The sequence below is a fragment of the Phocoena sinus genome, chromosome 8, assembly GCF_008692025.1.
Source record: "Phocoena sinus isolate mPhoSin1 chromosome 8, mPhoSin1.pri, whole genome shotgun sequence".
In the NCBI taxonomy this organism is placed as follows: Eukaryota; Metazoa; Chordata; class Mammalia; order Artiodactyla; family Phocoenidae; genus Phocoena; species Phocoena sinus.
This window is the reverse complement of record NC_045770.1, coordinates 72,441,815-72,460,283: the sequence shown is the minus strand read 5'-3', so window position 1 is coordinate 72,460,283 and position 18,469 is coordinate 72,441,815. Positions and strand designations below refer to the sequence as shown.

Here is an 18,469-nt window from a genome sequence, read left to right as displayed (position 1 = left end):
TTAAATATCAAGAATAATGAATAAAATAAACTTTGACTTTAAAATTACTGGGAGATTCCTAATTTATTGGGTGGAAGGAAATATATTCAGATTGAGGAGAAAGATTCTTTCCTATAATTCATACAGTCCCCAGGGTATTTAGTTACTTCATTTTAAGTGGCTTAAGTGCAAAATGAAGAGAATGGATTTTGTTAATTGTTTTCAAAATTTTAAAAATTATTTTTAACAAGAACACCTTTTGAACAATATATTACCTACACTCTTCCAATTGATAAAAGTAGAATTGCTGTAACTGAAGGTGCTCCTGGGTAAGCTGTGGCTTTAAGAATAGTTTGAAAAGCACATTACTTTCAAGTGACAAAGAAGAGGTGTAGGGAAGGATAGACTGCCCTATAGTTTGGTTTGACTGGAGCTGTGTGCTTAACTAATATATAGTGTCCAAAGAAAGATACCTATTAAAATAGACTTTATTTTGTGTGTGTTGGCAACAATGTATAATGATGCTTCCACATGTTGTCAATTAGGCCCTCTTTGTGTATGTGACCTTCACTTAGATGCCAATTTAGAAGAGAATTAATACCACAGCCTGTTCCCCAGTAGCACTATGCTAATATCATCCAAATAATCCTACTTCACACCGTCAAAACCAAGCTTTACAGTACCTCGAACGGCACTGTACTTACAAAACTGGTGGTGCTGTGCAATAATGATGACTAATATAAATGACCATGAGGAACTTCTATGGGTATAGAAATTCAATTAAGATAGAGTACCTACTCTTGCACTGTATAAGACGACAGTGAGGATCTGAAGATGAGTCTGCCCTCAAAGACTTAAAGACTTTGTTAGTGGACAGGCTAGTACACACACGGAATCCAAGGTAGAAGGTAGGATGTCTGGGCACCAAGGAGAAATGGGGGCTTGGATTAAAATTCTTAATCCAAGCATTTGGATTAGGGGAATGATTTCCTGTAGAAGAAATTACTGCCTGGCTTCCTGTGAAACGAGGGCTCTGCACTTTGCCCTCGGAAATGTAGTATGATGAACTTTTCACCTTAAAAATGAAAAACAACCTGATAATCAGAGACGCTGGGCATCGCCTTTTGCAAGCCTTTCATCCTAGAGTTGGAAAAAACTGAAGCCCGAACTAGGAGTGCATTTGCCTGCTATTATCAGAAGGGCAAGTCAGTGGCAGAACTGTTTTTCTGACTCCAGTCCAGTGCCTTCCCACTTGATGTTTGTCGTTTAAGCTCACTAGCAAGATCTTCGTACTTCTTCTCCTCCCTGCACCTGCGCTTAGTCTAAGGGCAACTGTCAAAGACCTGCCAATCTTATCCCGGCTCAGAGTTTCCACCCTCGGAACAAAAGTGCACTCTTGGAAAGATTCACACCATAATGAACTAGTGTAAAAACACTGGCCATTTGAAAAGAAGAGCACAAAATTGCACAAGATTGCTCGGCCTGCCAAGCTCTAGCCACGCCCACCCTTGGTCACCGACCTCGGAAGTGACGTAAGGGAACCGGAAGCGCTGGCGTGGTGGCCTACTTCCTGTTGGTAGAGGTTGGGGGGGTGGGGGGCTGGCTCCGCGGTGTGCGACTGTGTGGGGCAGCCTGGGGCAGCCCCGGAGCGGCTGACCCTCTGCCTGTGGGGACGGGAGTCGCGAGGCGGCCGTCATGGCGGGGTCGGAGAGCCAGCTCAAGAAAATGGTGTCCAAGGTGAGGCCGCGGCGCGCTCGCCTTTCGGCGCGCACCCACCGCTCCCTTCCGCGCCGCCCGGGCCTTTCCGACCAGCCCAGCGAGCCCCCCCGGGCGAGCCCGAAGCCCCGGGCAGTGCCCGGCAGCCTCCGCCGCCCCAGCCCCGGGATGCCTGTCGCCCGGTGCCGGAATCCTGGGCCGGGGCCGGCGCGGGGCGGCGACGGTCAACAAAGGCGCGGAGCCGAGGCTGCCTGCCACCTGCCGCCCGTCCTCCTCTCTTCAGGGAGAGAGTTTGGAGCAGTCTTTGCGGCACTGTAGTTTTCGTCTTAGTTTTTATCAACACAAAGAGAGGGTTGTACTTAAAACTCGGTCGTGGGCACTCCTCCACTTGTGTCCCAGTGTAGGGTTCGTGCGTCTTCGCCCTTCCCTCCTGGCCCCCGGAGATTGTGTCCTTTTCAGTTTGTATTCTTCACGCAGCCCAATAGCCGACCCGCGGGAGATCATAACTTTTGGTTGAATTGGCTCAGTTATAAGTAAAAACGTCCTTGAGAAGCCAGAATACCGGTACGTCACTACATCGGGTGAAATAAATAGAATTCCATTACCATTTCAGGGACTTTGATTTGCTAAGAGTGACTACCTTTAATTGTATGCTACTTATAACGCGGAATTATTTGGTTTGAAATTTTTAATCTTCACCGTTCAAGACCGGTGTATTTTTTTCATTTTTATAAAAGCAGGTAGGCATTTTGTATTTAAAGCCGTGAGTTATTTTGACAACTACTTAAAATGTGGCATCTGATACCAGAGTGAACTGGGTGTTTTTTTTTGTTTTTTGTTATTTTTTCAGTTTATCAAAGCTAATTGGAATAAGATGTATGTGAAATGGTTGAGTGTAGAATCTTCTCCAGTTAAACGATTAGCTTTAGATACTTTTGTCAAAACAAGAATGGTAGGAAGCAAAGAAGTTTAAACAGTTTTCAATAGTATTAAAATACACTATTATGTATGAACTTATTCCTTTGAAAAATATACTTTTTCCCCCAGTAAAATCATCCCCATAGTCTTTGATTGAAGAGCAAATAATCTCTAAAGAGAGAGTGATGGTTTTTTAAATAAAGCTTCTCTTGATTATTCTAATCATATCTTCTAGGCTTCTGATTTTCTTTCTTTTTAAAAAAAATTGAGGTATAGTTGATTTGATTTTCTTTCGATAAAGTAATTATCCTTAATTGTAGAGGAAGTTTTAGGGAGCCCTAGAAGATTGTGGCAGAGGTCTGTGTTGTAACATTTATATATTGCTTTTTTTTTTAAGTACATTGTTTTATATACTATGTAACTGAAGAGTATCTGTTCCATACCATTTTTTTTTATCTTTAAAGTTGATAACATTGCCCTTAAGGTTTATTCCTTAATTTATATGTATGAAGGTATTTACATACAAGGACAGGAATATTCAAATATTGGTTTTGAATTTTTAAAACCATAATTAGTTTTCCTAAACTTTCTGTAGAGGAAGCTGCCTTCAAAGACAGAGGCAGGACATCTTTAGAAGATATTTTATACTTCCACCTGTCTTTTCCCTCCACCCTCTTCATATCCTAAGAACAAAAAAGGACATAGGGAAGAGGTGGGAGAGGGCAGTCTGTCTTTTGGTTCTTGGCTCAGTTTCTGAAAAATTGAGTCTCTTACAAGTGGTGATGTCAGTTCTGAGTATCAGCATGTTTTCTCTCCAGCCTGTGAAGAGATAGATAGGTAGGAATAGTAAGTAGGGTAATAGAAGCAATTTGTGGAATTTCTTCCTCCTGGTGGAGAGCTGGCTTCAGGTGTTATCCTTTCAGTTGGGTGTGGTCCAGTGTAGGCATTGGTAGCCAGGACCTTGGACACATTGCTAGGGTGATGGTCCTTTACTCTTTATCTGATTCTGGGACTTCCATCACCCAACATGTTACTTTGGGCCACCTGCTTTTACTTATGTCTTTTTTTTTTTTTTTTTTTTTTTTTTTTGGGTTACGCGGGCCTCTCACTGTTGTGGCCTCTCCCGTTGCGGAGGACAGGCTCCGGACGCGCAGGCTCAGCGGCCATGGCTCATGGGCCCAGCCGCTCCGCGGCATGTGGGATCTTCCCAGACCGGGGCACGAACCCGTGTCCCCTGCATCGGCAGGCGGACTCTCAACCACTGCGCCACCAGGGAAGCCCCTACTTATGTCTTTTTTGAGGTATAACTGACATAGAACAGTATATTATCTTTTGATATATTACTATAGGTATATTTTTCCTTTGAGCATTTATTTTAGCTCCCAACTTAAATACAGCTTTTAGTTTAACAATCTCTCTGTCATTGTTTTTGCAGTTAAGAGAGGTATATTTATACTATTGGTCCATCTTGCTTTACACAAATAACTTATATTTTTTGTACAGACAACTACCTGTATTCTTACATGCTACATCTACAGCATTCCTAGAGGTGGAGTCACTACTAACTAGGTAGGAGAGAGCTGGCACATTAAAGATTGTAATGCACTTCACACTGTTTTAGATTCTAGGGATACAACAGTGAACAGACTGTGGAATTTAAATTCTATTAGAAGGCAACAAACAACTCAGTAAGTACATTAAGTAGCATGTTAGAAGGTGTTAAGTACTTTGGAGAAAAGTAAAGCAGGAAAGGGTAATAGAGTGCTCAAACGTGAGAATAGGATAGGTTGCAGTTTTATAGAGTAGTAAAGGAAGGCCTTCCTGAGGTCTATTTGAGCAAGACCTGAAAGAGGTGAGGAAGCAAACTGGAACAATCTGGAGTAAGAACATTCCAGGAAGAAGGAAAAACAAGCACAAGGGCCCTGAGACAGAAGCTTGTCATGCATGATAGAGGAACAGCAAAGGGAGCTAAGGGGGCTGGACTGGAGTGAGCAAGGGGAAACAGTGCTGAATAAAGGGATGGTAGATTTTGGAGGGTCTTGCAGGCCACTGTAAGCACTTTGGCTTTTACTTGGAGTATGGTGGGAAGCCCCTGATCTGTTACTTGTACTTGGAGTATGGTGGGAAGCCCCTGATCTGTTAACAGTATAGCTCTAGCTGCTGTGCTGAGACTAGACTGTAGGAGGTTCAGTCGAGTGGAAGCAGAGACAACTCTAAGGAGGCAGTTGTAGTAACCTAAGTGTAGCCATGAAGGTAGTGAGGAGTGATCAGGTTCTGGATATTTTTGAAGGTAGAGCTAACAGGGTTTTCCGACAGACTCACTGTGGATGTGTAGGAAAGAGAAGCATCCAGGATAATGTCAAAGCTTTTGTCCTGAGCAACTAGAAGGATACAGACATGGAAGACTGTAAGAGGCATAGATTTTGGGGGGAAGATAAGGAGTTCAATTTTGATCATGTTAAATTTGACATTCATTAGATATCCAAGTAGAGATATCAAATTGGTAATTGGATATACGTGTCTGGAGTTCAGGAAAGAGGTTCAGACTGGACTTTTTAAATTTGGGAGTTATCAGTGTATGAATGTTGTTTTAAGCCATGCATGGAGATCACCAAAGGTGTGAGTTGAGATAAAGAAGAGGACCAAGGACTGAGCCCTGGGGCTCAATATTATTAAGATAAGAGGTTAGGAGAAGAGAAAGAACCAGCAAAGACACTGAGAAGGGGTAGACACAGGAGAAAAAGAAGCAGTGGTGTCCTGCAAATCAAGTGAAGAACATGTGTTAAGAGGAAGGAATTGACTTGGTCAAATGCTGCTGTGATAGGTTAAGTAAGATGAAGACTGAGGATTGGCCATTGCATATGGCCATGTGTGGCAGTTACTGGTGACGTTAATGAGCAATTTCAGTGAAAGTGGAAAACCCTGATTGGAGTGGGTTTGAAGAGAATGGGTCTAGTCTTTGAGCATCAGTGGTTAACATCACGGAGAGATACCTAGATGTCATATGCTACTTGATGGAAAAACACCATCATCTGTGAAATGATCTTGCCAGAGAGAGGGGAAGACAGTGGAGGAAAAAAAAAAGTAAAATTTAGAAAAAAATCATGAAAAAGATCATAACTTCCAGATCCAACTACTAATTCACAAGAAATACAAAGAAAATAGGAACATATATATTAAACTACACCAAGGGGACGCAGTTAGCAAAATCCAAACTGTGGGAGCTTCTATAGGACAAATGAACCGATTTCTTCAACAAGTAAGTTTGAAGGGGTTAAAATAGAAATGGGCCCACTGATGAGTAGTTAAAAGGTGTTATATCCATATAATGGAATATTATTCAGCAACATGAATGTACCTTGAAAACCTGCTAAGTGAAAGAAGGTAGTCATAAATGACCACAGACTATATAATTCCATTTATATGAAATGTCCAGAGTAGGCAAATTGATAGAAACAAAGTAGATTAGCAGTTGTCTAGGGTGAAATGGGATGTCGCTGGTGGAGTGAGTGGGTGATTGCTACAGGGTGTGCATTTCTTTTGGGGGTGATGAAGATGTTCTAAAATTGATAGTGGTGGTGGTTGTACAACTCTGAATGTACTAACAGCCACTGAGCCTTACGTAAGTCACTTTAAATGTGTGAATTATATGGTATGTGAATTATATCTTAGTAAAGCTATTATCAAAAAAGAGGGGTGGGAGAGAATCTGTAGATTAAAAGAGGCCTAGAGGACATTTTCACATTGAAATATGTGGTCTTTATTTGGATCTCCATTCAAACTAAAAAAAAAAAATGACATGAGACTGCATATTTTATGATATAAGGAAATAGTGATTATTTTAGTGTGATAATGGTATTGTGGGCTTTTTTTTAAAGTTCTTATCTTTTAAAGATACGTACTAAAATATTTATGGGTAATAGGATATGATGTTACCATTTGCTTCAGAATAATACAGGAGGAGGAAAAGGTGAATGAGATTATAGATTAAATAAGATTGGCTATGAGTTGATTGTTGAAGCTGGGTGTAGTGCTGAAGCAGGGGATTTATTATACTATTCTACTTTTGGATACCTTTGAAATGTTCCATAATAAAAAGCTTTTAAGAGGAGAGAGTAGGAAGAGAGCAATTATGGACAGCAAAAGTAGGAAGCTCCTTGCAGGAGTTTTTGCTGTAAAGGGGAACTGAGAGAAATTTGGTTGTAGGTGGAGGGGGAAGGGAGGTAAGGAATGTTTTTGTGTGAATAAGACAGGAGAAAGAAAAAAATGTGTGTGGTAATAGTACTGATCCCACAGCATGGAAAAATTGGTGCTTCAGGACAAAAGAGGTCAAGAACTGCTGAAGAGATGCCTTTGAGTAGACCTGGATTTATTTCCTAATTTTTCTTGTGTTTTCTCCCTTATTGTCTATCACTGTCTTTTGTGCTGGTCTCTGAGATTTCTTTGACTTTATATTCTAATCCTTCTATTAGATGTTTTATTTCTACTCTCACTTTTTTTTATGTCCAAGAGTCCTTTCTTTTCTGAGTGTTCTTGTTTTATGGATACAATATCATTTCTTCTTTCTTTGAAATTTTTAATGCTAATTCTTTTTGAAGTTTTCTTCTGCTCCTTGCATTATTTTTATTCTTCGTTCCTTCTTTCCGTTTCCGTCTGTGACATGTTTCTTGGAGTCTTTCTTTTTGGAATAGCTGACTGTTCCTTTTTAAGAGAGAAGCACTAAAAGCTGATTGAAAGCTTTGTGCATGAATGGAGCTTGTCAGCTTCAGTGTGTTGTGAACACGTGGGGATCCCCATCTCCTGATTTCCTAATCTGCTAAGAGTGTGTAAGCAAGGTTCCTAGTTTTCCTGGACTGGAGTGGTACAAGGCAGGGGTATGAGAATACAATACAGCACATGGTAAATTGCAAAATAGTATTGACGATGAATGCTGGAGAGGGAGAGGTCGTTTTGGGCTAAAGGGAAGTCTGGAAAAGGATTCATTGAGAAGGAAAGTGATGTAAACTAGGTCTTTGAGAATGATTAAGATTTGATTTGGCGGAGGGCCTCTTAAGTTGGAAAAATCACTAAAATGGAGGTAAAAGTTTGAATAGGTGGCAGGAGAAAAAGCTACTGAGGTTCTTTCAGTCTTTATTTAATTAATGTTAATGATCACTCAGAACCATTAAACTTTTAAGAAGAGTGCTATTAATAAGATTTTAAGAAAATTAACCTAGCAGTAAAATGTGTGCATTGGTTTTAAACTAAATTCATTTGTAATTTTCTTTTTCAGTACAAATACAGAGACCTAACTGTACGTGAAACTGTCAGTGTTATTACTTTATACAAAGATCTCAAACCTGTATTGGATTCATATGGTGAGTTTATGTAATAAAAATACCAAGTACTATACTTTGAGTTTACTCTTTTTGTTAATAATTGTAGGTTTCCCATTTTCCCTTTAAGTTTGTTGGTTTTTTCATTGTAGGACTAACCTTCACCTAAAAAAAGTTGTGAGAGATAGGAAATTACAAGATCTAATAATAACATCTTACATTTGTTTAGTTATTTTAAGTTTTAATATACTACTCTAACATAGAACTAATGCAAATTTAGAACTAGAGGTGATGTTAAAAATAGTTTAGTCCATCATTTCCCAAAATAGTATACATAGTTGTGAAGAATGTTGCTTTGGGGGCATGGGTAGAGGGGATTCTGAGGTTAAATTTGAGCACTTATAGATTAAACAAAATTAAATGGGTTTCTTTGCAACAAGATTTCTCAGAGCCTTTAATATGCTAATGTGTCATTATGCCTCACCAAGGCAGGAGAGAAGATAATACATTGTTCAGTATATTCTAAAGTTAATTAACTAGTGAACCTTTTTTCTCTCTAGAGCATCTCTTTATATTCTTAGGAACACATTTTGTAAAACTATATTCTGGACTATCCTTTTCATTTTATAGATGAAGAAAACACTTAAAAACTATTGTCCTTAATTCTGTAGAGTAGGTAGGTAACAATGTGTCCACCTTCTATTGAGATGAAATAAAGTTGTGATTTAAGTAAGAAATGACAATATTCAGAGGGTTTTATTTGGTTTGTTTTTTTTTAAACAGTCTTTTTGGCCCCACCAATCCTAACATAATCTCTCCAACCCCGTCTCCTGGTAAACACCAAATGTGCCAGGGCCAAGGCATGCTGCCTCCTGCCTATTGTGAGGCCCTTGGCAATGAGGGCAAAGGCTGAATTTTGTAGCTGAGACTCTCACTCTAAACCCTACTCGTCTCCAGGGCTTTGTAAACAGGAGCCTGGTGAGAGGCAGCAGAGGGGGAATCAATCCTGAATATCCTGAACAACAGTCATGAACCGGAAGTCCTCTCCCAAACTAGGGCATAATTCTCCTTCCTGTCCACATACTGTACTATGGTATTTAGATCTGCAAAAAAACTCATATTACCAAAATTAGAGTTAATTTAAAAATGGCTTCAATGGGGGAATAAAGTGACAAAGGCTAGAATTTTATGGTAAGTGTATAGTTTTTACTGAATACTAAAAGAATAAATGTTGATCAAAACTGACAAAGAGGGGGCTTCCCTGGTGGCGCAGTGGTTGAGAGTCTGCCTGCCGATGCAGGGGACACGGGTCCGGACACGGAGCGGCTGGGCCCGTGAGCCATGGCCGCTGACCCTGCGTGTCCGGAGCCTGTGCTCCGCAACAGGAGAGGCCACAGCAGTGAGAGGCCCGCGTACCACAAAAAAACCCAAAACACAACAACAACAAAATAAACTGACAAAGATTCCAACATCATTGAACAAATATATACAGCCACACAGGCTGGACCAAGTCTAAACCATTGTCATCAACATGCTTTTAGAATAAATATAACCCTAAAATTAAATACGGTGGTCTTTTAAAAATACAAAATCAGAATAAATTACAGCACAGTTTATAATTGTCAATAGTAGGTAAAAGAACTGAGGTCAACAGTACAGTTCTGTGTTCTTGTACTGCACATTACAGCCTTTCCTCTATGTAATAGTGTTAATTCCAAATCCTTATTACAGATAGTAGCAGTCCATGTAACACAAAGTATGTGCCCTAGTTATTCAGCCAATTACAGGTAGGAAAACTTGTGCGATGTGAGAAATATTTGTATTAAAAGAAGATGTCCGTATTTGACTGTGAAAACTTTTTTCCTTTTTCATACTGTGGGATACTACATTGGGATTGAGAATGACAGTGAGAGGGAATAAACATCTGAAAATATTAGGTTAATATTTAATATGGTGTCAGTTAATAGTGATTTTTAAGTAATTTTATAATCATGTTGGTTGGGGATCCAGAGCTCATATTTATTGGGACTGTAGCATTAACATTTATTTTTCCAAGTAATCCATAGCATCTTTACTCATTCAAAGCTGATCCCATTAAGTGAATCAACAAAGGATACTTTATTATTGGACAAAATGTATGAACATTAACAAGTTAGTCCTTTCAAGGGTAATAATGTGTTTTAACTGTTATTTCTGAAACATAAGAATAACTTATGTGGGAGCATCTGTGAGAATGCTTGTTGATTAACTCTTTATTCTTACCTTTCAGTTTTTAATGATGGCAGTTCCAGGGAACTAATGAACCTCACTGGAACGATTCCTGTGCCTTATAGAGGTAAATGTCTTATGTGATTCATGTTTCCAGCATAGATGCATTTTAATTTACATTTAGTTGCCAAAGAATTGTAGGTAACTAAGCTTGCTTTTTTGTGACTTTCATGATAATACAGAAACTTCACCTCCTATTCTAATTGAACTTCATTTGGCAGCAGCACCTCATATTTTCAGCTTTTTCCCCTACTTCCTTACCAAGATATATCAACAAATAAGTGCCTCAGTGCACTGTAAGAGTTTGTTTGATAGAATCAGAGAATCTTAGAACTAGAAAGGGATCTTAGCTGCCTCCTAGTTCAGCTCCCACCCTACTCAAACTTATCTGACAATGGGAAGCTGTATAGTATAGTGACTAAGATAGAGGCTTTACAGTCAGGGCAGAGTAGGGTTTTAGTTCTCCCTCTGTAATCTATTAGTTTTGTGACAATGGACATCTGTAACATTTGGATAATAGTACCTAACTCAAAGAAGAATTCATTTGTAATAATGTATGTAAAGGACTTAGCACAGAGGCTGGTATATCAAAAGTAGCTATTATTTATGGTTGTAATGCTGATGATGGATAATTACATCTCTGTTAGTCAGCCACCCTCTGCTGGAAGACTTACAATGATAATGGAGCATTCAGCTTCACGAGCAACTGTGGACAGCTCTGTTAGTTATTCCTTGTGACTAGCTAAGACCTGTGTCTCAGTAACCTACCCATTGGTTTTATATAGTACCTGCTATGCGTGGGGGAAAAGGGCTAGGGATACAAAGGTGAATAAAGGATGTACCTTCCCTGGAAGAACATACACAAATAGGGGAAACAGGGAATAAATAGATATTTACACTATTCTATACCCGTTATAGAATAATGAAATATAAAGGTGCTGTGAGATTATAGAGGAGAACAAGAACATGTGGGAAGCTCATCAAAGAAATGATGTTCAATTTGGTGTTAAAGGATGAGTGAACCATTCATAACAGAATGGACATCCCAGGCAGAGGGAAAAAACACTTGAGCATCAGCATTTTATAGAGCAAATACGAGTAAACTTCAGGATTATTGACTTTGCCTTTACCCCAGGAAGTAAGCTCTGGTGAGGGAAAAAGGTATGTGGGGGAGAGAAGGAGGCAGAAGACTATCGTAGACATAATTAAAGACATTTCTTATTTTTTTCTTCTGGTTTTATTGAGATGTAATTGACATATAGCACTATATAAGTTTGATATACAGCGTAATGATTGACTTCATACATCAAGAAATGATTACCTCAGTAAGCTTAGTGAACATCTGTCATATAGATACAAAATTAGAGAAACAAAAAAATATTTTTCCCTTGTGATGAAATTCTTAAGTTTTCATCAAGTTGCGATGTTTACTCTCTTAACAACTTTCATATATAACATACAGCAGTGTTCATAACATTTATCATGTTGTACATTACATTCCCAGTACTTACTTTTTTTTTTTTGGCTGCGTTGGGTCTTCGTTGCTGCTCGCGGGCTTTCTCTAGTTGCGGCGAGCAGGGGCTACTCTTCGTTGCGGTGTGTGGGCTTCTCATTGCAGTGGTTTCTCTTGTAGCAGAGCACGGGCTCTAGGCACACAGGCTTCAGTAGTTGTGGCACCTGGGCTCAGTAGTTGTGGCACCTGGGCTCAGTAGTTGTGGCACATGGGCTTAGTTGCTCCATGGCATGTGGGATCTTCCCGGACCAGGGTACAAACCTGTGTCCCCTGCATTGGCAGGCAGATTCTTAATCACTGCACCACCAGGGAAGTGCCCTTGCTTTTTTATAACTGGAAGTTTGTACCTTATGTCTACTGTCCTATAATTCTCCCTTCCCCCCAGCCCTCACCTCTGATAACCACAAATTTGATCTCTTTTTCTGTTTGTTTGTTTATCTGTGTGTGTTTGAAGTATAATTGACCTATAACACTGTGTTAGTTTCTGTTATACAACATAGTGATTTGATATTTCTGTACCTTTCAGAATGATCAACATGATAAGTCTAGTTACCATCTGTCACCATATAAAACATTACATAATTATTGACAGTATTCCCCACACTGTACATATCATAATGTGATTCATTTATTTTACAGATGGAAGTTTGTATCTCTTAATCTTCCTCACCTGTTTCTCTTCTCCCACCTTCTTCCCCTCTGGCAACCACCTCTTCTTTGTATCTATGAGCCTGTTTCTGTTTAGTTTTGTTTGTTCATTTGTTTTGTTTTTTAGATTCCACATATAAGTGAAATCGTACAGTATTTGTCTTTCTCTGTCTGACTTATTTCACTTAGCATAATACCCTCTAGGTCTATATATGTTGTCACAAACGGCAAGATTTCGTTCTTTTTTATGGCTCAGTAATATTCCATTATGTATATGTATACCACATCTTCTTTATCCATTCATTTATCAGTGGGTACTTAGGTTGCTTCCATATCTTGGCTATTGTAAATAATGTTGCAGTGAACATAGGAGTGCATATATCTTTTCAAATTAGTGTTTTCATTTTCTTCAGATAAATAACCAGAAGTAGAATTGCTGGATCATATGGTAGTTCTATTTTTAATTTTTAAGTAATCTCCATACTGTTTTCCATAGTGGCTGCACCAATTTATATTCCCACCAGCAGTGCACAAGGGTTCTCTTTTTCATACACACACACACACACACACACACACACACACACACACACACATGCATACATACATGTAAATTTTATTTAAACTAAACCTTTGTTCCTTCACCATTTTTTTGTACGGCACAGTTCCTAAGCCTAAGTAATTCTAGAGAATCCATCATTTTCACAAAGCAAAGAATTCTAGATGGTGGAAATAAAGTTATGTTTTATGTATTAGGATATATTTTATTGGAGTCTTTTTTTTTTTTTCATTCTAGAAGTACTTTTGGGTAAAAAATAAATCTGAAGTCCCATAACTCTGATTTCTTTAAGTGAATTTTATGTGTATGTACTTTTATGAAGTAAAACTGTTTCTGAGTGGGGGAAATGTATCTGAATTATGTTAGGTGATTCAAATGGTTGCTTGGGACACTGGGCTTTAACCTTAGGAAGAAAAGTCTTTGATTTATGTTTAATATATTAACTATCAGATCCTTTGAAACACTGTTCATTTTGACTATATATAGTCAAATTTCTCAACTGAGAGAGATTCTATTACATAAAGCAAAAGAAGGGGGATGACATCATTGATTGTGAAACTACCACTGAAAATGCCATATTCATTGGTCAAGCTGTGGCCACCAGTCAGCATCTGTTTGACACTTGGATTAGGTCTTACAGTGTGACTTTTGGCAAGGGAATTTCAAGTCTAGCATATCACTTTCCAAAAGGACACCGTTATCTGTGGTCTTCCTTCTATATCCTTTACCAGTGAACTTTATTAACTGAAGTGACAAGAGTCAAATAACAAAGAATGGCTTGAACCAAAAGATAATTTGTGAATAACGTTTTTATGGCAGTAAGTACACTTACTACCCTGGCAGAGTAGTGATTAATTAGCTCCTTAATCCTGCTCATGTATTTTACAAACTGAAAATTTGAGAAACTGATGTTAAACAGAACTTTGAAACAGAAAATATTTGTTGTGTTTTTTTAAAAAAGTGTTGCTTAGTTGTAGCTCTTTGTTGCTTAAGCCATTATTGAAAAATAATAAAAGTAGAGTAACTGAAGTTTCTCTTTCTCTCTCAGGTACTACATATAATATTCCAATATGCCTGTGGCTGCTGGACACATACCCATATAATCCCCCTATCTGTTTTGTTAAGCCTACTAGTTCAATGACTATTAAAACAGGAAAGCATGTGGATGCTAACGGGAAGATATATCTTCCTTATCTACATGAATGGAAACACGTAAGTATTAACAGAGTGTTCTGAGAATTCGTTGTATTTTATATATTTTGTTCACTAGCATTTACTTTCTGTTAACTCTCAAGGAGGATTAAAGGAGAATAAATTCACATAAGATCACTAATCACTGAGCTGGGTAATTCAAAAAAGCTCTTTAAAAGAAATATATCTGGACTTCCCTGGTAGTGCAGTGGTTAAGAATCCTCCTGCCAATGCAGGGGACACGGATTCAAGCCCTGGTCCGGGAAGATCCCACATGCCGTGGACCAACTAAGCCCACATGCCACAACTACTGAGCCTGCACTCTAGAGCCCGTGAGCCACAACTACTGAGCCCACATGCCACAACTACTGAAGCCCGTGTTCTTAGAGCCCCTGCTCCGCAACGAGAGAAGCCACTGCAATGAGAAGCCCATGCACCACGACGAAGAGTAGCTCCTGCTTGCCACAACTAGAGAAAGCCCCCGTGCCACAGCAAAGACCCAATGCAGCCAAAAATAAATAATAAATAAATTTACAAGAATAAATAAATAAATAAATGAAACATATATTTATATAGAGCTTGGTAGTTTATAGAATACACAGTCACTATTTTATTTGCTTGAGTTGAACCTTTAAGAATAGATAGAATTCACATATGGGAAGTGCATTTAAAAAATATTGGGGGGCTTTCCCTGTTGGCGCAGTGGTTAAGAATCCACCTGCCAATGCAGGGGACGTGGGTTCGAGCCCTGGTCCGGGAAGGTCCCACATGCTGCGGAGCAGCTAAGCCCGTGCGCCACAACTACTGAGCCTGTACTCTAGACCCCGTGAGCCACAACTACTGAAGCCTGTGTGCCTAGAGCCCCTGCTCCACAGCAAGAGAAGCCAGTGCAATGAGAAGTCCACGCACTGCAACAAAGAGTAGCCCCCACTTGCTGCAACTAGAAAAAGCCCGCGCGCAGCAAAAAAGACCCAACGCAGCCATAAATAGATAGATAGATGATAAATAAATTTATTTATTTAAAAAAATATGTATATTGGGTTGGCCAAAAGGTTCAGTTGTTTTTTTCCGTAAGATGACTTTAGTAGCACTTAGTTGTCTTTAACTTCATTTGAAACGATTTTGTTAGATTGTATGTGATAGCTGTCCTATCAATGTGCATTTAAAAAAAGACATCGGGCTTCCCTGGTGGCGCAGTGGTTGAGAGTCTGCCTGCCGATGCAGGGGACATGGGTTCGTGCCCCGGTCCGGGAAGGTCCCACATGCCGTAGAGCGGCTAGGCCCGTGAGCCATGGCCGCTGAGCCTGTGCATCTGGAGCCTGTGCCCCGCAACGGGAGAGGCCACAACAGTAAGAGGCCCGCGTACTGCAAAAAAAAAAAAAAAAAAAAAAAAGACATCAAAATTGGTGAATTTTTGTGTAGCCATTCATTTTAATATTGAATATGGAAGAAAAACAACATTTTTGGCATATTATGCTTTATTATTTCATGAAAGGTAAAAATGCAACTGAAACACACAAAAAGATTTGTGTAGTGTATGGAGAAGGTGCTGTGATGATCAGACATGTCAGAAGTGGTTTGCGAAGTTTCATGCTATAGATTTCTCGCTGGATGATGCTGCATGTCGGGTAGACCAGTTGAAGTTGATAGCAATCAAATCAAGACGTTAATTGAGAACAGTCAACATTATACGACACGGGAGATAGCTAACATACTCAAAATATCCAAATCAAGCACTGAAAATCATTTGCACCAGCTTGGTTATGTGAATCGCTTTGATGTTTGGGTTCCATATAAGTTAAGCAAAAAAACCCTTCCTGACCATATTTCCGCATGCGATTCTCTACTTAAACGTAATGAAAACATTCCGTTTTTAAAATAAATTGTGATAGGAGGTGAAAAGTGGATACTGTACAATAATGTGGAACGGAAGAGATCGTAGGCAAGCAAAATGAACCACCACCAACCACACCAAAGGCCGGTCTTCATCCAAAGACGGTGATGTTGTGTATATGGTGGGATTGGAAGGGAGTCCTCTATTATGAGCTCCTTCTGGAAAACCAAACGATTCATTCCAACAAGTACTGCTCCCAGTTAGACCAACTGAAAGCAGCACTCAACAAAAAGCGTCCAGAATTAGTCAACAGGAAACTCATAATCTTCCATCAGGATAACACAAGATGGCGTGTTTTTTGAAGACCAGGCAAAAACTGTTACAGCTTGGCTGGGAAGTTCTGATTCATCCTCCATATTTACCAGACATTGCACCTTCAGATTTCCATGGATTTCAGTCTTTACAAAATTCCCTTAATGGAAAAAATTTCAATTCCCTGGAAGACTGTAAAAGGCATCTGGAACAGTTCTTTGCTCAAAAAGATAAAACGTTTTGGGAAGATGGAATTATGAAGTTGCCTGAAAAATGGCAGAAGGTAGTGGAACAAAAGGATGACAACGTTGTTCAATAAAGTTCTTGGTGACAATGAAAAATGTGCCTTTTATTTTTACTTAAAAACAGAAGACACTTTTTGGCCAACCCAATAGTATACTGGTGGCATATATTTGTGAAACTGTTCAAATCTCATTACTCAAAGTGTTCCTATCAAGAAGTAATACTAGTAAGAAACTTCTGTTTCTGCCTCTGATGGTATAGCTCTGGCAGTTTCTATCCAAAAAAATGCTAGAAAAGTCAAAGTACAAACAACATCTGAGGAAGGCTTTGGAGAACTGTTGAGGCAATTAGGACTTGAAGGGCCAAGATCCTTGCTGCAAAGAGATGAGTCAACATTCTGCCAGTTTTCCCTAAGAGTATTTACTGATTCTTGGTACAGAGTGAGAGGCTGAGAATCTGGGCAGAGGGCATTAGGTAGAGGCAAAGAAGACTGCACAGTTTCTAACAGTCTCACAGGGCTGAAAAGACAACAGTTGCTGTTCTGTCTGCCAGGCAGCCAGTATCTTAGGAGCCAAGATTTGGGAGAAAAGGAAGCTACAAAGAAGTGAGCCAGATAATTTGAGTTTCCCCCTCAAGGGATATGCTGAATTCCTACATTTCAAAGACAAGATGCTAAAAAGCTAAGCAGAAAGCCTCTGAAATTCATAGCCAAGTTCTCAGCAGTCTTAGGTTGAGGAGGCAGTATGAGTTTGGAACCACTCACAAGGAGGAGGGGTATGAGTAAACATCCTAGGCTCTCAGTTGGCACCACTAGAGGAATACACCCCATGAGTGGGAACTCAGGCAGAATGAGCCCTATAAAACTCCACCCTTGAATCACTTCAGTGCCTGATTATATTAAGGTGATTCTCACGGTATCTGCCAGCCATAGGATAGAGTGAACTGTTGCTGGAAGGAGATAATATATAGAACCTGTCTAATTTTTCACGAAGTGTCCGGTGTACAATTAAAAATTATCAATGACATCAAGAGATAGGACAAAGAGGAAAAAAAAGAGTAGAAGCAGGATACCACCCCCCAGGTAACCCAGTTATCAGACACAGACTTGAAAATGATTGTGATTAGTATGTTCAATATGGAGAATTAATTATAATATAATTATATTTAAAATGAACCAAATAGAAACCTTACAACGGAAAAATAGAATAATAGAAATTAAAAACCCAATAGAGGGACTTCCCTGGTGGCTCAGTGGTTAAGAATCCGCCTGCCAATGCAGGGGACACAGGTTCGTGCCCTGGACTGGGAAGATCCAACATGCCATGGAGCAGCTAAGCCCGTGTGCCACAACTACTGAGCCTGCGCTCTAGAGCCTGTGAGCCACAACTACTGAGCCCATGTGCTGCAACTACTGAAGCCCACACACCTAGAACCCGTGCTCCGCAACAAGAGAAGCCACTGCAATGAAAAGCCCATGCACCGCAACGAAGAGTAGCCCCCACTCTCCGCGACTAGAGAAACCCGCGCGCAGCAACGAAGACCCAACGCAGCCAAAATAAATTTAAAAAACCACAAAAACTCAATAGATGGGTTTAATAGCAGATTAGACTTAGCAGAATAGAGAATTAATGAACTGGTTTACGAATACTTTATATTTTTAATGCTGTTGATGTAGGAATAAACCTTACAAAAGATGTACAAATCCATTATGGAGGAAATTCCAAATTTTATTGAAAGATACTAGAGAAGACTTAAGTCAAAAAAAGAGAACCTTGTTCATGGATTGGAAGACTCAGTATTATAAATATGTTGGTTCTCTACAAATTGATCTATTTCTTTTTTTTTAAAGACGTTGGGGGTAGGAGTTTATTAATTAATTTATTTTTGCTGTGTTGGGTTTTCATTTCTGTGTGAGGGCTTTCTCTAGTTGTGGCAAGCGGGGGCCACTCTTCATCGCAGTGTGCAGGCCTCTCACT

The 18,469-nt window shown here is 39.5% G+C and overlaps 1 protein-coding gene across 2 annotated transcripts in view; it reads left to right on the top strand.

The window, feature by feature from the left end:
• Positions 1-1,534: 1,534 nt before the first annotated feature.
• Positions 1,535-18,469, top strand: part of TSG101 (tumor susceptibility 101) — a 58,707-nt gene continuing 41,772 nt past the window's right edge. Inside the window, exons 1-4 of one of the 2 annotated variants that reach the window (XM_032641619.1) lie at positions 1,535-1,716; positions 7,886-7,970; positions 10,198-10,263; positions 13,962-14,125. In XM_032641619.1, the coding sequence (XP_032497510.1) occupies positions 1,675-1,716; positions 7,886-7,970; positions 10,198-10,263; positions 13,962-14,125 (357 nt within the window). In that variant the 5' untranslated portion in view covers positions 1,535-1,674. The remainder of the gene's footprint in view (positions 1,717-7,885; positions 7,971-10,197; positions 10,264-13,961; positions 14,126-18,469) is intronic. The other variant, XM_032641618.1, reaches the window with a different exon arrangement.